Raw genomic sequence first — 19,180 nt, 5'->3', positions numbered from 1 at the left:
ATGTTATTTAGAGATTACATTCATTCTGGGACCACTTGGACACTGTTTTTAAGCAGGCCCTTACATTGCAAGTCACATTTCTCTAGGTACTCTTTTTGCAGTGGCAAAATTAATGGACACTTTGCATTGCTTGCCTTGGAAAATACGTGCAGAAGCCCAGTCATTAAAAGGATATTGAATTATTACATCACTGATCTACTAATTTTTAGTATTGGTTGAATTAGAAAAAACCTGAATGCTTATTTTGTGAACACTTAATATAGTATTTAAACTTTGGAACGAACAAATGACACTTGCACCCTGCATTTTGTGGTGTATGTTTTAGTAAACACTGTTTCTTTTATTGGAAATGTCTTTAACACCAAGCCTTTTACTTATTTTCCAGCTAAATACCATTCTACCCTATTAAAATCTTTACACATATGGTCTTCCTAAATATTCTTGAACAGCTTGGATTGAAATTTACTGAAAGACTTCAATATAAAATAGACCCAATTTTCTTAACCACAAAATCATTAAGATTCCACTGATTGTATTAGATGCACAATAAGGTTCCTGTTTAAGAGGGCACACAGTACACCAGATGAATTAAAATTGCATATTTCAATTGTACTTTCAAGTAGCTGTATAAAAATTGTCCAAAGAGCAATGTGACAGTACTGCAGATTCATGCTTGCAAGGCAAAAAATCCTTTTGCTGCTAAAAGCATCAAAGTAAAATAAATTGTTTTCAAGGGGTGATTTTTAGAAGTTCTTGAGAAGCAGTGATTTATACAAATGCAATATTTAAGTGTCCTTAATCTCCTTAGTTCAAATTATATTGCTGCATAAACAAAAAACTTCTTCCAGTATGAAACACTGCTTCTGTCTGTTGTTTCCCAAATAAATATAATGCAGGGCATGAAAGAATATAATTCAAACTAATAGATTAAGCAGTTTTTAAAGGTAGAAGTCCAGACATTTTCACTGAAACTTCTCTTCAAGAGAAAAAACATGTTATGGAATGAGCTCATGTATCATTTATATTGCTTTTTGAAAACTAATATTTCCGTTTTTGTGTCTGTGTGTAATACAGCATCTCACATTCTAAATGAAGGCTTCTGAAAAGTTTTTTTCAGAATTAGGAATTAGGTTGCTCCAGTTTAGGACAGCCCAAAATTTCAACTTCACATCCTTCACTAATTCATATTTTCCAACCTTGCACAGCTCTTAATATGGTTATCTGTCTCTCTGTCCTTAGTAAGGATTATACTCATACTAATAAGGTGTCTATGCCTTTAGTATGATTTAGCATTGGGAGTATAATACAATCATGGAAAATTTAGATGGTGAGGGTGCTCTCAAGGTCAGCTGGTCCCGTGTCCTGCTTGAAGCAGCGCTGCTTTGAAGGTTGGATCAGATTGCTCTGGGCCTTCTCCAGTCCAGCTTGAAAACCTCCCAAGATGGAGTTCAGCAGTCATAGCCTGCCCTAAAGCCCAGTCACTGTGAGATTTCTTTCTTGTTCTTCTCCTTTGGATTGTCACTACTGTCCTCTTGCTGTGTGTCTTGGAGAAGCATGCACTCTGTTCATGGCTGTATTCCCCTTTGGATGGCTCACTGGATATCGGCCATTGTAACACATCCTGCCTGCTTCCTTTGGCTGGCTGAGCAAGCCTGGAGCCTTCACCATTCCCTCAATGCTGGATGCTGCAGCCCCACAGTGGTCTTACTGGCCTTCCTCCAGTTATATGGCACTTAGGCAAGTTTGTCAATACCTTCTTTTTTGTGCTGGGGAGCCCAGAAGTGGCTCTGGTGCCCCTGGTGTAGTTTGCCATATGCTTAATAAAAGACTAAATCTCTTTTGGTACATCCCTCCTGGTTTGGCTCAGTGTCAAGTTAACTTCAATCACTGCAAGGTCTCACCACTGACCCATATCCAACTTGCCCTACAGGATGCAAAGATCTTTCCTTTTGTCTTTCTATTTTTTCTCTTTTTTTTCTTCCCATTGCAAAACTGCTGACTTCAATTGGCATCCAACAGGCACTTGAGCTCTCCCAGGGGCAGGACATTGTATCTTTCTCCGGCAAACTTTATGAGGGCTTCTTGGCTCATTTCTGCAACATGTCAAAAAGTTGCTCTGAGTGGTCTTCCTATCCTTTAGTGTGGTAACAGCTCCCCCAAATTGGGTATCATCTACAAATTTGGGGACCAGTGCATTCCATTTCTTCATATGGGCAATTGACATGAAAAATAATAGAAGCAAAAGTTTAGCACTCCACTGAACCCCAAATTACCTACTGATGGGAACAGTTTTCTAATAACATTCGTGTTCTGCTGCATTACCATTGCTAGGATTTTGCCATTTTCAGGCAGTAGATTTCGTATCTTTATGCTACTTTCATCACTGGGGGCAATGCAGAGACATTTGTCTCTGAAAATTCTGGAGCAGAGGGACAGTTGGCAGGGGCACTCCCTGCTGCCCTGAGGAGGAGGGTGGAGCCTGGCTTTTCTTGCTTCACTTGTGCACTGGCACGTGTGCATGAGTTTTGACTCCTAAGCAGTCTCGAATTTTGAGACTGGAAAGCTGAGCTTTGAGTCATCCGAGGCAGTCGTGCATGGCTGGGCAGAGCTGCAGCGTGCTGCTTCTCAGCCGCTTAACCCCACGTGTATTTCACACACAGCTGCTGATATCAAGTGGTAGGCTGCTCCCTGGATTTTGCCATCTGTTTGAGACACGTGTTTCAGCTGCATTCCAAGGCTGAGCTACACTGCAGAAGAGACCCACCACCTCCAGCTTTGTAGGACTGCAAATAATACTTGCCTTTCTGTCCTCTGAAGATTTATGCTTCTTCTCTCAGGAGCTCACAGGGCAGCATTCCAGCCAGATGTTTTCTCTGAATCAAGCAGATCTAATGAAACCTTTTTCATAGTGCAGGCTCAGCATTTTGTGTTTGTTCTTAATATTTTCTAATAAGTGGAAGGTCACAAATTTGACTTCTATATCTCTTTACAAAATTTGGAACAGTATTTAAAACTCCCAAAAGTTTCATATGGTGTAGCACCCAGTAAAAAAAAAAAAACATCTCCTAAAGTTTGTATTATTTAGTTTTGCTACATTTTTATCTTTTTGACTTCTTGTTCATTACAGTTCTGTCAATGAACTTGGTATAGGTAATAGGAATAGGTAATAGGTAATAGCTTGGTATAGGTAATAGGAAAAATCCAGTAGTAGCAGTTGTAATTCGCTTTTGAGAAAGATGTGAGAAACCTCTTATCAGTAAGTTCTGGAATTTTCTGTCCATGTGGTGTTTCTTGTATAATTTATCAAAACTTCTAATGAGATTTACATACTTCAGAAAAATACGTGGGAAAAGCTACTAAAAGGAGGAAAATATTGACTGAATCACACATGAAATTAAGAATAAACTCTATTCATTTCTGTGTGTGACCCTTATTATTCCACAGAATGGTTGGCATCTCTTGTCCTTTTTCGCTCCAAGTGTCCCAAATAGGCAGCAAACATTTATTTGAATATCTGACCATGTCTGTTGTAGGGAATACTATGCACAGCTCTGGAATATTTTAGTTATTTTCTCCACATGGTCTTTCAACTTGGGATATTGTTGTTAAGTCTTAGTGTCCCTTTATAAATATAAAAGATGTTAATTCTTTTTGGTTCAATCTTTACCTGTTGTTGTTTTTTTTTTTTTTTTTTGAGTAGCATCCATCTTCTTTTTGTTCTTCATAGTAACCAGCAATCTCTCTGTCATGATAGCCCTATTTTCAGTGTCAGGCACTAAGTATAAAGGTTAATTCAATTTCTGCTGGAGAAGAGCACTGTAGAATTTTGTTCTGCAGTTGGCTAGGAGATAACTTTGACAAGGATGGGTAAAGAGGAAGGTCTTACACTTGGCAATGCAGCAGCTGGCTTTTTCCACTTTGGAAACTGAATATGTCATTGCCTTGATAGATGTGGCTTTTAATTCCCTGGGAATTTCTCTTTCAACTTCATGAGAGACTGAAGTTCCCCCAAAGGTCTCTGACTTTCTTTCACTGCAGCCATTGAAGTGTGGCATAATTGGCAGGGGATGCTTTTTCTAATGACTGGCTTGGTTCTCTTTCATGTTTGATAAATATTATAAAAAGACTCATTTCTGCCCATTTCTCTTAGCTGTGAGGGGGCAGTTAGGTACATATTCTTAGGAACCTGGGTAATTTTGACACAGGCTGTAAATGCTAGCTCTTCATTGATGTAATGCAGGTAGTGTCTGTGTTCAGCTACTAACATTTGACAACACAAACCCCCTGAAGAAATTATATTTAAAAAGCTCTAATTTTAACCAAGAGCTCCAGAGTTACTTATGCTACTCAAAGTGATTTCTCAGTAATTTGCCTCTGCAGCTGCTTGTGAATGATCTTATTTTCTTTAAATCCTCTTTCAGAGGGTATTTCTGCTACTTTTCTTCTCAAGGCCTATAATTGAAAATACGTTCTAACCTCATGTTGCTCCACTGTCTTCCTACCACAGACTTTTTGTACTGACTTGTACCACCCTTAAATGCATAAAGAAAAATAATCACCGTTCTAAAGTACTTTAAAACCCATGCAAAAGAGAATATAAAAGAGTTCACGTGACCCTGTTTTACTTGGTAGCTGCAAAAAGTGGGTAAATTTGTTTTAAACTGAGAACAAATTTGAAACCTAAACAACACTTGGAAGGAATTTCTGGGATTATGTATTTGCTTTACACAATATGTGTGAGCACAATGCATGATTGGGATGTCATTATGGTAAACATGTTGGTAGAAGAGATGGTATCTATCCTCTATGTATCTTGTTGAGAGGTCTCAAATGAGTTGCAGAACAGGCAGGAATCCATGAAAGCAGTGGTGGGAGTTAGTGCATGCCGGTTTCAGTTGTCACATATTGGTACTTCAGGTACAATGCCGTGGTAGAAAACATGAAAACACTTCTTAATCTGATCTGCTGAAGGGTTTCTGTGCCTGAAAACTTTCTTATCAACTATGTCACTTATTCTAATAAAAAATACTCCTTCTCTTTAAGACCATGTAGATTCTTAGAGAGTCTTGACTACGACAGCATTGCTTCCACAACATGTGATGGATTAAAATAGAAGCAGCAGGGAAACTGGATTAATCCATTTCAATTTTCATTTGCCTAATGGAAGATATGCTTCTCCCCACTAAAGCAGAGACCATAATACATATGTCTAAAATATAAACCTAATTACACTAGTTGGTTTGCCTTTATGCTGCCAACTTTTTTTTCCTTCATGTAACAAATTGTGGCTCCAGTGGTTCTCCAGTGGGACAGAACTGACATGGAGACTTTGTTTGAGCTTTTACAACTATTGGGATATATAATACTAGGCTAAACTAAAGTCTTCTCCTATGGCAGCTTATGTTCAGTTTAAACCTAAACCATCTCTCTCTTTTTCCTAGTCATGTGACTCCTCTTTCATTGCCTTTTGGGCCCCTGACATACTCTCTCTTCCACATGGAACTGAGGGAGGTTGCTTTGCTGTAAAATACTTCTCTTCCTTCCCCCCCCACTCTGGACCAATTTGTGCTCTCTGTTAAGAAAACAGGCAAGGAAGATGAACAAATTTGCTGTGCACCATGCAAGGCTGAAAAAGATAGTAAGTCTTTGGGTGAGATTGCAGTAGAAGTAAGAAAATTGAGACATTAACTAGGTCAGTGCAGTTATACTGGATGAACAAAGGGTGTAACCATTCCCTTGAAGAGAGCACAATTGCACTGACTCCCATGCTTCTGAAGCACAATTTGGATGCATTCTTGATGCAGTTCTAATCATCTTTATCAATTTGTGGTAAGGTAGTTGCTTAGAAATTCTTTGTTTTGACGGTTTGTGCTTATTAAAAACTAAGTGCTATTGCAGTGTTCTGTGTATTTGTGTGTGTGTGTACAGGTTTACATAAGTAAGAGGTTCTCTAGTGCATACCTGTAACTTTAAATAGAAACCCAATAAAAAGGGATCTTCAGTCATTGTTATTTCATTATATTAGTGTTTCAAAGACTTTTATGCTTGGGGCATTTGTTGTTATCTGAAAGATTCACCACGTGTAGATTTTTGTGGTAGGAAAAAGAGTAATAGGAAAAGCAGAGGAGAATTATGCCTTCCCTTAGCCCTCACCTCAAAGCCATGCTCTTTCACAGCATTGCTTTCTAATTTGTGTGAGCTTGTGTGCTTTGATCAATGGAAGTGTGAGAGAAGGGTGATATGGGTGTGACTGCACTGGTCACATCTGTTTCAAAGGATCAGTTCTGCGTCAGTTCAGCAAGTACCAAGATTGTTGCTTTCCTTTTTTTTTTTTTTTCCAACTTAAAGCCTATGTCTTTGCATTTACCATTAAGTTGTGAGAACAGGAAGAGTATGAAATATACTACTAATTGAGTACCTTGAATCGGGGATTAAGTAAGCTTGGGTCCTCTTACTGAATGTGTGCCTTGCCGGGGCAGATTTGTGTGTCAGTTGTGTGGATGTTCAGTGTGAACACCTGTGTCATTGAAAGCGAAACTGTCCACAGTATTTAGTTACATGACATTTTTTCCTCCCAAGGGCTCCCTTATAGATCAGTGTGCCTGACAGATAGCATTCAGTAAATGAGGCAGCTGCTTAATTTTTGTCATTGTTGTTCACTGCACAGTCCGTCTGAAATCCTGCATGTTGCAAATTCTTCCATTAATAAAAACTGCATTCTTTCCTGCAAGTCCTTTTTTGGCATACTTGGAAGTCTCACAGACATGAGTTGACATACTGGGAAGTATTGTTTTTATTTTCTGTATGAGGAGTTGGGACACAGCAACTTTTCTAATTCAGGGAAGAAATCTCCATCTGAACCAATCTTTGTCAGTTCCAGTTAGAACTTCAGAGTAGTCTAGACCAGATTATTCACTTAAAATCTGACCTTTTTATTTCTGATCATGGTTTAGCCAAGCCACTCCTGCCAGTCAGCTTCTTTACACAAACTAATTTCATGTGCTTTGTAGACTGTGAAAGGATTAAGACAAGAATCCTGAAGAAGCAAATTGCATCTGATCATGTAATCTCATTGTGTTTAATCCTGTAAATCACTTTGATTGAACTATAAATTACTTCTAGTATGTCTTTTTTTCTTTTCCCTCTTTTTTCTTTAGGTGTAACTTGACATAAAGGACTTCTTTGGATGTAGGACTATAATAAACAACAAACATATGATTTCACTACTTCATTATTTTATTTTTCAAAATAAAAATTTACTTCCAAAATTCCATGCATTTATGTTGGCCAAGAAAGCAGTTTTGTAAACTGGAGGAGACACAGCACAGTTCCAATAAATATATTGTTAATGGTTAATGTTCTTGTTAAGAAATCTGTTTCTATAGTAACTGCTGCAGATTGTCACTTCCTCTAGCATTTGGAATAGTACCAAAGTGAATTTAACACTGATGCTGCGAGGGACAAATCCTATGAGAGCTGCAGGAGATCACTGCGAGCAGTGTGCTTTATTTGGTATGGAGATGTAAGAACACACAGTTCAGTAACCAGAGAGGGTGTTTAAGAACACTTCTTCCTACCCTTTATTCTAATGGTCTGTGTGCACTTATTTTTTCCTTCTACACAAAGACTAGTCCTCATTTGAATCTTATAACAAGAGCACATAAAATACATAGGTATGCTTAAGATTTTAAGTTTAAATATTGTGCATGTATATGCTACTAATTATAAATGTCTGTGAAGAGATTCACCACCACATGATATTCACTAATAAAGAGGGAGTCAACATGGGGCAAATGTCTGTGGCTCAAGCTTTGAAACAAAGCCCAGGTGAGTTTTAAAGGCTGTGTTTGTCTTATCTTGTGCTAGTTGTGTTTCTTTGCTGAAACATAGTAAAAGCAGATTTTTCTTCTCCGTACAGAAATGTGTATCCTCAGGTGAAGTGGATGTTTTCAATGGCTATGTATTCTGTTTCACTGCATGTTTGCATCTGGTTTTGTTTGTCTCTTGAGTTGAGACTAGACCAAGGAAACTCTTGATCAAGTGAAGGCTGAACCTTTTTAAGGACAGAGAAAAAGACTACAGAGAAGATATATTTTCTTTTTGGCAGACACAGTTTCAGTGCTGGTGTAATTCTGAGAGAAACAGAACTTTGTTTTTGCAAATTTGTATGTTTGCATGCCGTGAGCAGTTGGGGATGTTACAGAAACTTCCTTCATGCATTACTTCTTTCTAGATGGACGAGATAAAAGGCAAAGACAGGGTGATTCTGGCTCTGGAGAAGGACCTTGGTGTCCAGGCAGGCCATACACAGAAACTGCTCCTTCAGAAAGAAGCTTTGGATGAACAGCTTGTCCAAGTGAAGGAGGCAGAACGATACCACAGTAGTCCTAAGAGGGAGCTTCCTGCAGGAGTGGGAGATATCAGTGAACTGATGGGAAGTCCGGTAAGAAAATGGTGTTTTCTCTGAAGTTCAGCTCTGGAAAACTGCCTGGGTGTTCACACTGGTTTTGTGGTTACTACTAGGACCAATTAATGGTAAATGACCTGGTGCTGCACTGTGCTGTTTTATTGATGGTTTAAAAACTCCTTGGACCTCTTAAATTACAAAGAATGTTGAGAAATACGTGGATATAGAACTTCCAGAATTTACACTGTGATCTTGATCTGTGAACCTCAGTATTTTCTCACTATTTCATTAATTTAGGAATATTTTAACCATTAGAAAATAGGTACTATACTTCTCAAAAACTGAGCTATGTGATTTCAATCTATGTCCTTTACACTAGAACTGTTTTAGCTGAGAAAACAGAAATTAATTAAGAAATCTGGTGAGAAATAACCTGCTATATATGAAATATTATTTACCTCGATAGTTTTTTTAATTGTTAAACTTTACATGCATTTCACAAGATGCTGTTCATGAAGCATTTTCCCAGGATGTTATCTTTTAGTATTTCAGTTAATTATAGTAATTTTTCCAGATACTGATGTACAAGTCCATTTTAAACTCACACAATACAGTTGCTAAGCTATGCTATTAAACTATGGACAGTTAAATATTTTTTTTAAGTAATTTTATAAATCTATATGTTTTTGATGTAAAGGAGCAGCATCTGGATGAACGAGATGTGCGGAGATTTCAGTTAAAAATCGCTGAACTGAATGCTGTAATAAGAAAGCTGGAAGACAGAAATACTCTCCTAGCAGATGAAAGAAATGAACTGGTAAATTAATTAGTAATAACACAGATGGTGACTGGGAGGGCATCTTTATGGCAAAAGATTTAATGTTGGAAAGTCAGTGTTATAAATAATTTATGAATTAGTCCTGGTTGGCCTCAGTCAATTATATCTAAATGTAACAGAGATTTCTACAGAAACTAATCTTGTGACCATAGAAGACATGGATGGAATCTTTCCTGTTCCACAAAAATAAAAATTTACAGATTTGTTTTGGGGTCATAATAATCAAATTAACTGCTATATAGCCTGTAGCACTGTGTAATGATGTTGTGTAAAACATGCATAATCCATGCACTGAAATTGCTGTATCCGTCCTTTTGAAATTTGTTTCTGTGACATGCTTATGCTAGCTAGGAGTTAAAAAAGCTTTCTTGTGCTAGTGATGAAAAATCTGCCATTTCTCAAGGGAGGTCTCTTAAGTAGGTGAAATTATCCTAGAAGAGGGATAGTAAATTACACAAAAAAAGATATGATATGAATTTTAACAATGAATTTTATTAGCCTTTATCACTACTTAATTGCGTGTACTGAGGTTAATTGTAAAATTCCCATTGACTGCAATGGGAGGTGAGTTTCACAATAGGAATTTTTACACATGTCCTTTAATGCCCTAATTCTAGAGGCAGTAGAAAAAAATCTTCATTCTAAAAAGATGGAACCTATATATCTGATTCTAAAATTATGTGGAGGGCTGAAGTGGTGTCATGTGTCAGTCCTGTAGATGAGTGAAACATCGATATCTTTGTGACACATTGAAATCTCCCTCCTTGTTAATCCTTTCTGTGGGCCTGAATAATTCAAAACATCCCTGAAGAATGCTGAAGTATTGCAATGTATCCTTCAGTGTCCCTCTAGATGGAGGGCATGTCTGACTCAGTCAAGTGTTCTTCTTGATTCTAGATTCAGTGGCATAAGAAATATATTTTAAAAGCGATGTGGAGCAGGTTTTATATTATGAACACATTAAATCAGTAGTATCAGGAAGGCCATGTGATTAAGAGCTGTGAAAAATAATTTTCTCAAGAGTGAAACAGAAAATCAAATACTCAGTGAATTTATCAAAACAAATACAATCTCTTTCTCCTTTCCAGATAAAAGTTAGCAAATTTAAAAATCTTTTGACTGAGAAAAATAGATTTTCTTTTTCCAAACAAAACAGCTCATGGAGTAAAAACAGTGGAAGATTAAATACACACAAATGCAAGGAAGAGCAGTAATTTGCTTCATGTAATTGTCTAACATCATAAAACCGCAGGAGCAAAATTGAGCAGCTTGAAAATGTCAGCAGAATGCTGAGATTGAATTTGTGACCTCTGGCTGACTTTCTCATTGCTCTAATTATGCATTAAGAGGAGGAAAAGTGTCCTTCTCTTAAGGGATGGCTAAATTGGTGAAAACAACTTATCTGGAGACCTAGTTGGTCACAAGAACTATGATACAAATATATCATAGTTACAAAGAATGACCCAAATGTCCCATATCTGATTAATATAATATATAAAAAGCTTATATATGTTCAGATTAGTTTATAAAGAAATCACTATGGATCATCATAAGTGTTTGCCAAGAGCAAAATCCAGTGACTAGATTTAGTGTTTTGGCAGACAATACAAAAATGCTACATCTTACTTGTTTGGACTGCTGTAGTTCTTAGTTCAGCAGTGGTATATGTTGGAGGCCACTTAGCAGAAGAGCTAAACTTTCTGAATTAAGAAAAGCAAGTGGAAACACACCTATTTTTTCTTTCCTTCAAAAGTAAACTAAAGCACAGCTAACTTTGTTCCTTTGCCATTTGCAGCTGAAACGTTCTCGGGAGACAGAAAGTCAGCTGAAGCCTTTGGTAGAAAAAAATAAGAGGATGAGCAAAAAAAATGATGATATGTTACAATGTATCCAGAGAATGGAAGAGAAAATAAAAAATTTATCGAGGGAAAATGTAGAACTGGTAAGTAACCATCTCTGGTAAGTAATCATCTCCAACATCATGTTATGAGAGCACACTGCACACAGTTACTTTGAGGTGGAAGAGTTTGTAAGGCTTGTATTCTAATAAACAGTTCAGTCTCCACGGTGGGATGGTGCAACTGTCAAATGCAGACAATGCAGCTTAATACTCATATTCTAAATTCAGAGTGGCATGTGCTTTGTGTTGTATCAATTCACACTGATTAAGGGAAAGGAGCCCAGATAGATAAAATGTTTTTGCAGGCTGTAAAAAGCTGTGACTGAAAATCAGCTTTAATAAATACTGCTTTTATGATTAGAAGTCAGAACTGAATTTGAGTGCATGCACTATGCTAGATCACTGAGTTCACTTGTCTGCTAATTTTTTTTTTCTCAGGCTGTTCTTTGATTCTGTTCTAAAATATCTTGCGTGAGAGATTAACACAGAGACATATAGAATGTGAGGGTTTTTTTCTGTTTGAAAGAGGCCTTGTGTTGTAGTGGAGTATGCACTGATGGGTTCAAAGAATTCTTGGTTGCTACATCACACATGAGAGTTTTTCTCTTGTTGCAGCAAGACACTTTAAAACATTCTTTATGTGTTTTATTTTTGTAGAAAGAAAAGTTATCTGCACAACCAGCACTGAAGAGGCACACATCTTTGAATGATCTCAGCAGCACACGAGAGGAACAAGAAATTGAATTCCTCAGACTGCAAGTCAAAGAACAACAGCATGTTATTGATGATCTCACAGTGGTAATGTTTATGACTGGTATACACATGTGCATGCACACACATCTATAGGCAAGCTAAAGATTTGAGAGGAATGTTTTAACTCCTCCTGTAGTAGTGATGTAGAAATACTTCTTTGGTGTCAAAGGGTTTTTGTTTTTTCTCAGGTAGTGAATGAATTTTTTTGGAATGTGTATGAATCTTTGTATTAAAAATATTTACCTATTATGAGCTGCTTGTGAAAAAAAGTGCATCAGCCTTACTTAGAAAACTGGCTGTCAACAAATGAGGAACTTGAGTAAAGGAGACTTTCCAAATCTTCATGACTAAAATGTGTTGGATGAAAAACCAAGCACTCCCCTGTTCTAGAAGTTCTCCTAAAAGAAGGAAACATGGTGTTGTTACTTTCACCTGGCTAAGCTTCTCTAGCTGAGCTGGCCATACAAGCTGTATTTAAAAAAGATGGGGAGAACTCTGTGTGGTTCATCAAACCAAAGGTAGCAGCATGGGTTAGGATTAGAATTGCACAGCTGCTGCCCTCTGACTCCAAAGGCTTCTGAAGGTGATGCTCATGGATATTCGCAGTGTTTGATCAGGAACCCTTCAAGCTGTGTTTGATGAGGAGTATTTCAAGTTGTGTTAGAGGTGTCTAGTGCTATTTAGTGCAATTTGTGATAAACCCTTCTGGTGCTGGCAGAAATTACACATAATCTCTGAGAGACCCTTGCCATTCTGGAGCAGCATCTGGAACTCAGGCAGACTCAGACATCTCAAGTGGCACTACTGACTGCTACAAATGGTAAAAAAAAATTCTGTCCAAATAGAAAATTAAACAATTGGATACATCATTGAAAATAAAAAGAGAAGCTCTAAAAAGGAAAAACAAGAAGGTCTGTTATTGCTGTATGTGGAACATTGTCTCAGTTCCTGGCAGTTCCTCTGAGATTTTGACCCAGGATTTTTCTCTGAAATCAGTGCCAAAGTTCGATGTCTGTGTGCACTCTCCAGTGTCACAGTGTTCCAAGCAGTAGGATTTTACTCAGATGTTGTGATGTAGGGTCTGGTCCACAGAGTGATGCTGCTTTAGCTTCCAAATCAAACTGCATAGGTAGGGATGGTGATATGACGTTAGATGTGCAGTATATGGCAGATAAAACCTCACTTATATTTCAGTGCAAAGTGGGTATGAAAGGACTCTCTTTTTACTGTTTCAGCTAGTGATATGAGGAAATATATTGTATCCTGAGTTTGGTCAAATAATATTAACTTGTGTTTAGTGTGAAAGTAAAATAAATAAATATTTTAAAATATTGTTTCATTTTTGCTTTGTTTCCTACTTACAGATACTATTCCACTTGCAGAAATTATTTAAATTTTTAACTAGGAAACTTCTTTGGTTCCAGTACAAACTAACTGAGCCTTTGCCTTCGATGTGAGTGCAGTGGAATTCTGCACACTGTTGCTTTTGAGCTCTCTTTTCTGGCCCAAACCACACCTCTACAGACAACAAATGTATCATAGTTACCAAGAATGACTCAAATGTCCCATATCTGATTAATATAAAAATCATCAGCTTAACTCCAGCTGAGACCAGTATGATACATGGAAATAAGAGCAGTAGTCTTAGGCAGTAGGGTTGTCTGAACTAATTAACAGTGTCATCTGTAGGGTATCTTTGATGCTGTTGAACCCTTTTCAACATGTGACTTTTCTCACGACAGGGTGTTCTGGTCAGTTCTTAGAAGGAAAGTTGTCAAGGTAAACTCAGATGACTGCAAAAGATGCTAGTGGCTTTTAATTGGCATTATTATTGTTCTGGTAGCTGGATTTATATTGAGGCAGTAAATTAAGCAGTCTTCTTAAAAACAAGACTAGAAACAGGAAGGACTGGGATTTTGGAAGTGTTTGTTCCTTCTGCACTGCATTTGTTTGGATACCTGCTTGGGAGGAAGAATACCCCACTTAAAGCAGGAATTGTGCCTTAAGTGGGCATCTGAGAAGAGAGCACTCTTCTTCAACAGTATAAAATTCAACTGTCTCTTTTTTTAGCTTAAAATGTTACATTATTCTGCAGCTTGAAATACCTGCACCATTCTACCTTGGCAGCCATTACTTATTTTTCATACCACATGTATTCAAGGTGCTGTGTAAGTTGTTGTACTTCTCTCAGTTATTTTGCATTTTCCAAAACTTATTTCTTGGAACAATGTGCTGATAAGTAATTTTGTTGTGATTTCTGCTGTGAGCTTCCTATGTTTCCAGTTTCTGAACTGAATGCAAAGCAAATAACTGAATAGAATAATACCATGCAGTGAGCAATAACTGCTAAAGAAGCACTTGGAACTGCAATCTGTCTTTTAAAAATAGAGGTGCTGCAAACAAAGATGCAGAGCTAAGGAAAGAATCAGAAAAAAGCAAGAAGACAGAGCACCTGCCTCCTGTGTTGTTGGGGATTTTTGCTTTCTCCTTCACATTTTTTTACTTTCTCTTCCTCCTCTTCTCCTTTGGAATTTGAGGCAGTATTCTTGGATTCTAGACGAACATAAATCTTGCAGTCATGACCTCTTCATATTATGGTATAGTTTATTGTGATCTTGCACCAAAACTGGAGTAGAAAAAAGACAGCAACTAAGTTGACAGAGACTGAGTGCCTTTGGATTTGAGACTTTGCCGTACAAGGATAAGTCAGATGTAAAACAGTATCTGCATATGCATGCTTGTATATCAGAATATATCTGATATAATAACTTTTAATTACTAAGACTGGACTAATTTTTGGCTACCGACCTGCTTCTTCAGGATGGTTGAACACTGGAGTGACACTCTGAATTCTGTTTCCATAGTGAGCATCTTGGTAAAAGAGTCAAAAGAACTGTCAGAGGTCTGTGCTCAGTACTTAACAAAGCTTTTTCTTGCCAACTTCCCATCAAATGCGTGAAGTACGTGGCTGAAGGTTTGTTTGCTAAAGGCATAAAGCTGCAGTACAGTGTGGTGTAACATGGTGTTATTCAAAAGGATAAAGACATCATGTTAGCTTTACCAGAGGCTTAAAGAAAATGTTAATGATATTTCTCTGTGTTAGACATATCTAAGTATAGTTTTAAAACAAACCCATACCAAAATGTTCTCTTTCCTTCTAGGAAAGAGAACGGTTATTGCGGTCTAAAAAACAGAGGAGGAAAAGTCTGAAGCCTCCAAAGGTGAGCAGACCTTCGGTTTTTCGTGCATTTCTGTTGCTGTGAACAACACCTCTTTCAAATACTGCCTGAATTTAAAGCTCTGCTTAATGAGAAAAATCCATATAATTCTTCTGCTTACTCTGGTGAGTGCTTCATTTTTTAGGGTAATTCAAGAGTTTTGTACTTCAGACAAGTGATGTTGTTTTGGGGTTTGTTTTAAATAAACAATAAAATTACACTTTTATCCACTGTAGCCTTAGTATTCAAGTGGCTTGAGGCATAACGATTTAATGGCTTGAAACAAGTATGATTTCAAAGGACAAATATTCAGCATGTTTTAAAGACTGTACCCCCTTTAAACTACTTGTACCAACATAGAGCTAAATCACAATTAAAGAATAACTTATGCTGGGGATGTTACTGAAATAATGTTTCTGTATGTGATGTATAAGTAATAAGACAATTCCAACTGTTATGTGTTAATAATTTCTCTGTTTTGGAACACAGGGCTCAAGACAAAAATTCAGATTAAAAAAACAGAGAAGTTTTGCTTCAGAAAGTACCCTTAAAGTTTCTTGTAATGTTCTAAAAGTAATTTGCTGAATAATGTTTTTTGTGAAGTTGAACATTAGCAGCCTGGAGCATGTGTGTGGGAAGTGGGAAATGGAGTAAGAGGGAAAAAATGGAAATTAAGAGTGGAGCTATCATTATCATCTATATAGTAGTTTAAGATGTATTCTGTCATAAATGGGTGCCTTGTGTCAGTGTGCTCTGCATAATCTATTCCTGGTAACCTCCAGGTGGTGCTTTTTTATTGCTCTGCACTCTAATGCCTATATTCTGAAAAATTTATCCTTCGTAACTCTCTATTTCACTGGTAGTTTCTTCAAATTCTATTTCTAATAATGATGTGTCTTATACATAGGAAAAAAGAAAAAAAAATCAGAAGTAACAATAGATCCTGCCAAATATATTTGCAACAACCATTCTTTCTTGATATAGTGTAACTGGAAATTCGTGTTTTGAGAGCAACTTTAAAAAAAGAATGCAAAAAAAAGTAAATATATATATATGTATGTAACTTATACTGTACTTTTTGCAGTTTTCTCTAATTATTAGCCTTTATCTGACTGTAAGTCAAATATGTAAGATCATTTGCTAAATTGTAAAATTTATAATGAAACAAAACAAGTTAAGTCAATTTTTAGGTGTTGTTAACTGGTGATGAGAATTTTTGTAGGCTGAAAACCTCAATAAATATGCATTTATGTCTTGAAAATGCTCTGTGTTAGTAGAACTTCAGCTGATGAACGTGCTGTACCTTTCCTATTTTGTCTTGAGCAACCTGATGCTTTTGTGATCTCTTCCTTACCAACCAAAGCAGGAGTTGAAAAGCGTGAGGATTGGAGATAATGGGCGTGATATCATTAAAATTTTTGTGGCAATGCTGCTTTCTGTTTGCTAAGAGTGCTATAATATAGGGAATTCTGCAGAGTGTACTGCAAGAATTGTATGCATATAGGCAGCAGAGTTAGTAAGGGTGTGCTTCTTATTTATGGTATAAAAGATACATCAGAAAGAACAAATTAATCAGTAGTAGACATTTCTGCTACAAATTATTCCATCCCCTGTCCATTAGCTCTTCAATGGCTGTAGTGACCCTTTGAAATTCTATGTGATGCTATGTCCTGAAAGGAAAAGTAGGACTGTAAAACAAAAACAAGTGAAAAAAGAGAAGGTTATGAGAGGAGAGTGAATGGGATTTTATGTACTATTTGATTGCCTTCCAGGCCACCTGTGTGATACTGTGAGGATCAAAATCCTCAAAGGAAGCTGTGTTTCCCACAGTTTTCCAACAGTTTTTAATTTAAACAATCTATGTGGAATGGATGGCTTACTCAGATGAGTTGGGATTTTGCCATTTCATTATCTCTGTTTTTACAGCCTATATCAGGAATCCAGAAGAAAATTGTAGAATTTATTTAACTGAGTGTTGCAAATGTCAATTAGATGTCAGTAATGGACATGAGATACAGACATCTTACTCTGGACAAAGTGTTAACATTAAGTGGTTGGAAGTAGATATCTAAATAGGACATATGAGTTTTGGCCTAAAATTGCCTGGTTTTCTCCACAGACTATAAAGGCAGTCTAAGATGAGTTGTTTTATACGTAGACATGCACAGCATAAGTGTATTTTTGTCTATTATCTGTGCAAGATTTTTACCTCTTACAGATGATAGAACCTTTATAGAATAGTAGTGAAATTATATGTTAACCTGTCCTTGGAAAAATAAATTTCTGATCTAAGTCTTTGGCTCTGCTTTTCTAAGGTTTGTTAAATGTAAAATTAGGATTAATGCAGTGAGCTAACAAGTTTGGCTGGTGGAGATGTATCTACTTTTAGATGTGTCCCATTCCCTGTGACAAAGTGAAGGAGAAAATAACTTATGAGAATGAGGTTTCATAAAAGTGGTCAGATAAGCTCGTTGTGGAAGGTATAGAATGAATGATTTTTTGTTCTAATAACCAGGAACGTGGTGCCAGGGTGAAAATTTACACTCATCTGTGGCAGATTTTCCTAAATGGGTGCTTTTAGACTCCAGCTTCCTTCATTCCTGAGATGGTCTGACTGCAGAGAGTCTGTGGTTGTTTTCTAATGACTCTGTGGTTGTTTTCTAATGAGTATTTTCCTGACAGTTGTTTGTGTTATCTGGCACAGAATCCATGGAATGCCTTTCTCCATCTTTAAGACATCTTGTGTGAATGATCTGCCAGTAGCCTTTACAGCCCTGAACATCAGTTCAGCTGGGAAGCTTCTGAAAATTCTATATTTCTTGGTTTTGTAATTAGCTATCAGTGTTATTTCTGGAGCTCTGTAGGTGCAGTAGGTTACTGTTGCTACTGTAGCTTTCACTGAGCACTCTTTTAATTCCCAAGGAGTCCATGGAGCAATGCTAGCAACTGGTTCAGGCTCCCCGAGGAAAGGAGCAGCAAAGTGGGGTGGGCTTTATAACCTCTGTGCTTGCAAGGTCTTCAGAGGAGTGATTAGTGACTCTATATAGTCAGGTGCCTGATTTTTTCCAACGTGCTTTTTAATTTATTTTTTTTTTTAATTTTTGTTGTGAAATAATCAAGAAACTTCAGAAGCAGTATTTTTTTAATATTTTGTTTATTTTTAACATGTGGAATGGAGTTACATTCATTCCATGATGGATGGAGTTATGCATTTGAAATAAGATACATTTTCCCAGCTTATTTGGTAACTGCAGGACTCTATGGATTGTGCCTTTTTAAAAATTTTAATAAATGAACTGTATTTGCAGTACTGGAAAGCCTGCACACCGGTGTCATGGAGTTCATATTTCTTGTTCTATATTTTTCTTTTTTTCTCTGCCTCTGTGCTTTGGTGTGCCTGTATTTTTCTGGCTGCCAAGAAATGACGTATAAGCATGAAGGTAAGAAGTTACTGATGAGCACATCTGATTGCATTACAAGGAAATATATCTTGGATCATTTTCATCATGTTTGATTAGATCCCTTCAAATGAGATATTTAAATGTAAAATGAAACTCCTTTAGCAGCAGAGAAATCAGATTATATTGAAATTTGCATATAATGTAGTTTATGTGTCACTATTGATTTATAGTAGTCTAAACTTTGATGTTTGCTGAGCACGATAATGCAGTAGAAGGATTAATACTTGAGTTATAAAGACCTAATGCGTAATTTTACTTTAAAATTATACGAAACATGGCTATAAATCCACAGGAAAAATGCTTGCTTTTAAATGCATGGCAATAGTCAGTCAAATTGGAATTCAAATCAGAATTTTTCTGCAATTTACATGACTATTTTCTCAGTTAAGAAGTTGCAATTTAGAAATAAGAAATGTGCAAACAAATATAAAGCAATCTCTAAGTTGCTAATTGAGAATGTTGCCATTTTTACAAAAAAGTTTGAATGAAACTTGAATAAACATAGTTTATATAGTTACAAAAATCCAGTGAGTATTGTGCATTTCTGTATACTTTTCAGAAACTATTGTGGTTCAGCTTTTGAGGCATGCATGGACTCTGCCT

At 36.8% G+C, this 19,180-nt stretch overlaps 1 protein-coding gene across 10 annotated transcripts in view; it reads left to right on the top strand.

Moving 5' to 3' along the window:
* JAKMIP1 (janus kinase and microtubule interacting protein 1) overlaps window positions 1–19,180 on the top strand; it is a 142,318-nt gene that overhangs the window by 74,708 nt on the left and 48,430 nt on the right. For all 10 annotated transcript variants that reach the window (XM_053976219.1, XM_053976223.1, XM_053976224.1 and 7 more), the window contains 5 exons: window positions 8,234–8,443; window positions 9,105–9,224; window positions 11,041–11,187; window positions 11,803–11,943; window positions 15,060–15,119. In XM_053976219.1, the coding sequence (XP_053832194.1) occupies window positions 8,234–8,443; window positions 9,105–9,224; window positions 11,041–11,187; window positions 11,803–11,943; window positions 15,060–15,119 (678 nt within the window). The remainder of the gene's footprint in view (window positions 1–8,233; window positions 8,444–9,104; window positions 9,225–11,040; window positions 11,188–11,802; window positions 11,944–15,059; window positions 15,120–19,180) is intronic.

Source organism: Vidua macroura, chromosome 4 (assembly GCF_024509145.1).
Source record: "Vidua macroura isolate BioBank_ID:100142 chromosome 4, ASM2450914v1, whole genome shotgun sequence".
NCBI classification, from domain to species: domain Eukaryota; kingdom Metazoa; phylum Chordata; class Aves; order Passeriformes; family Viduidae; genus Vidua; species Vidua macroura.
Note: the sequence above shows the minus strand (reverse complement) of the source record. Positions and strands in the feature narration are given on the sequence as shown.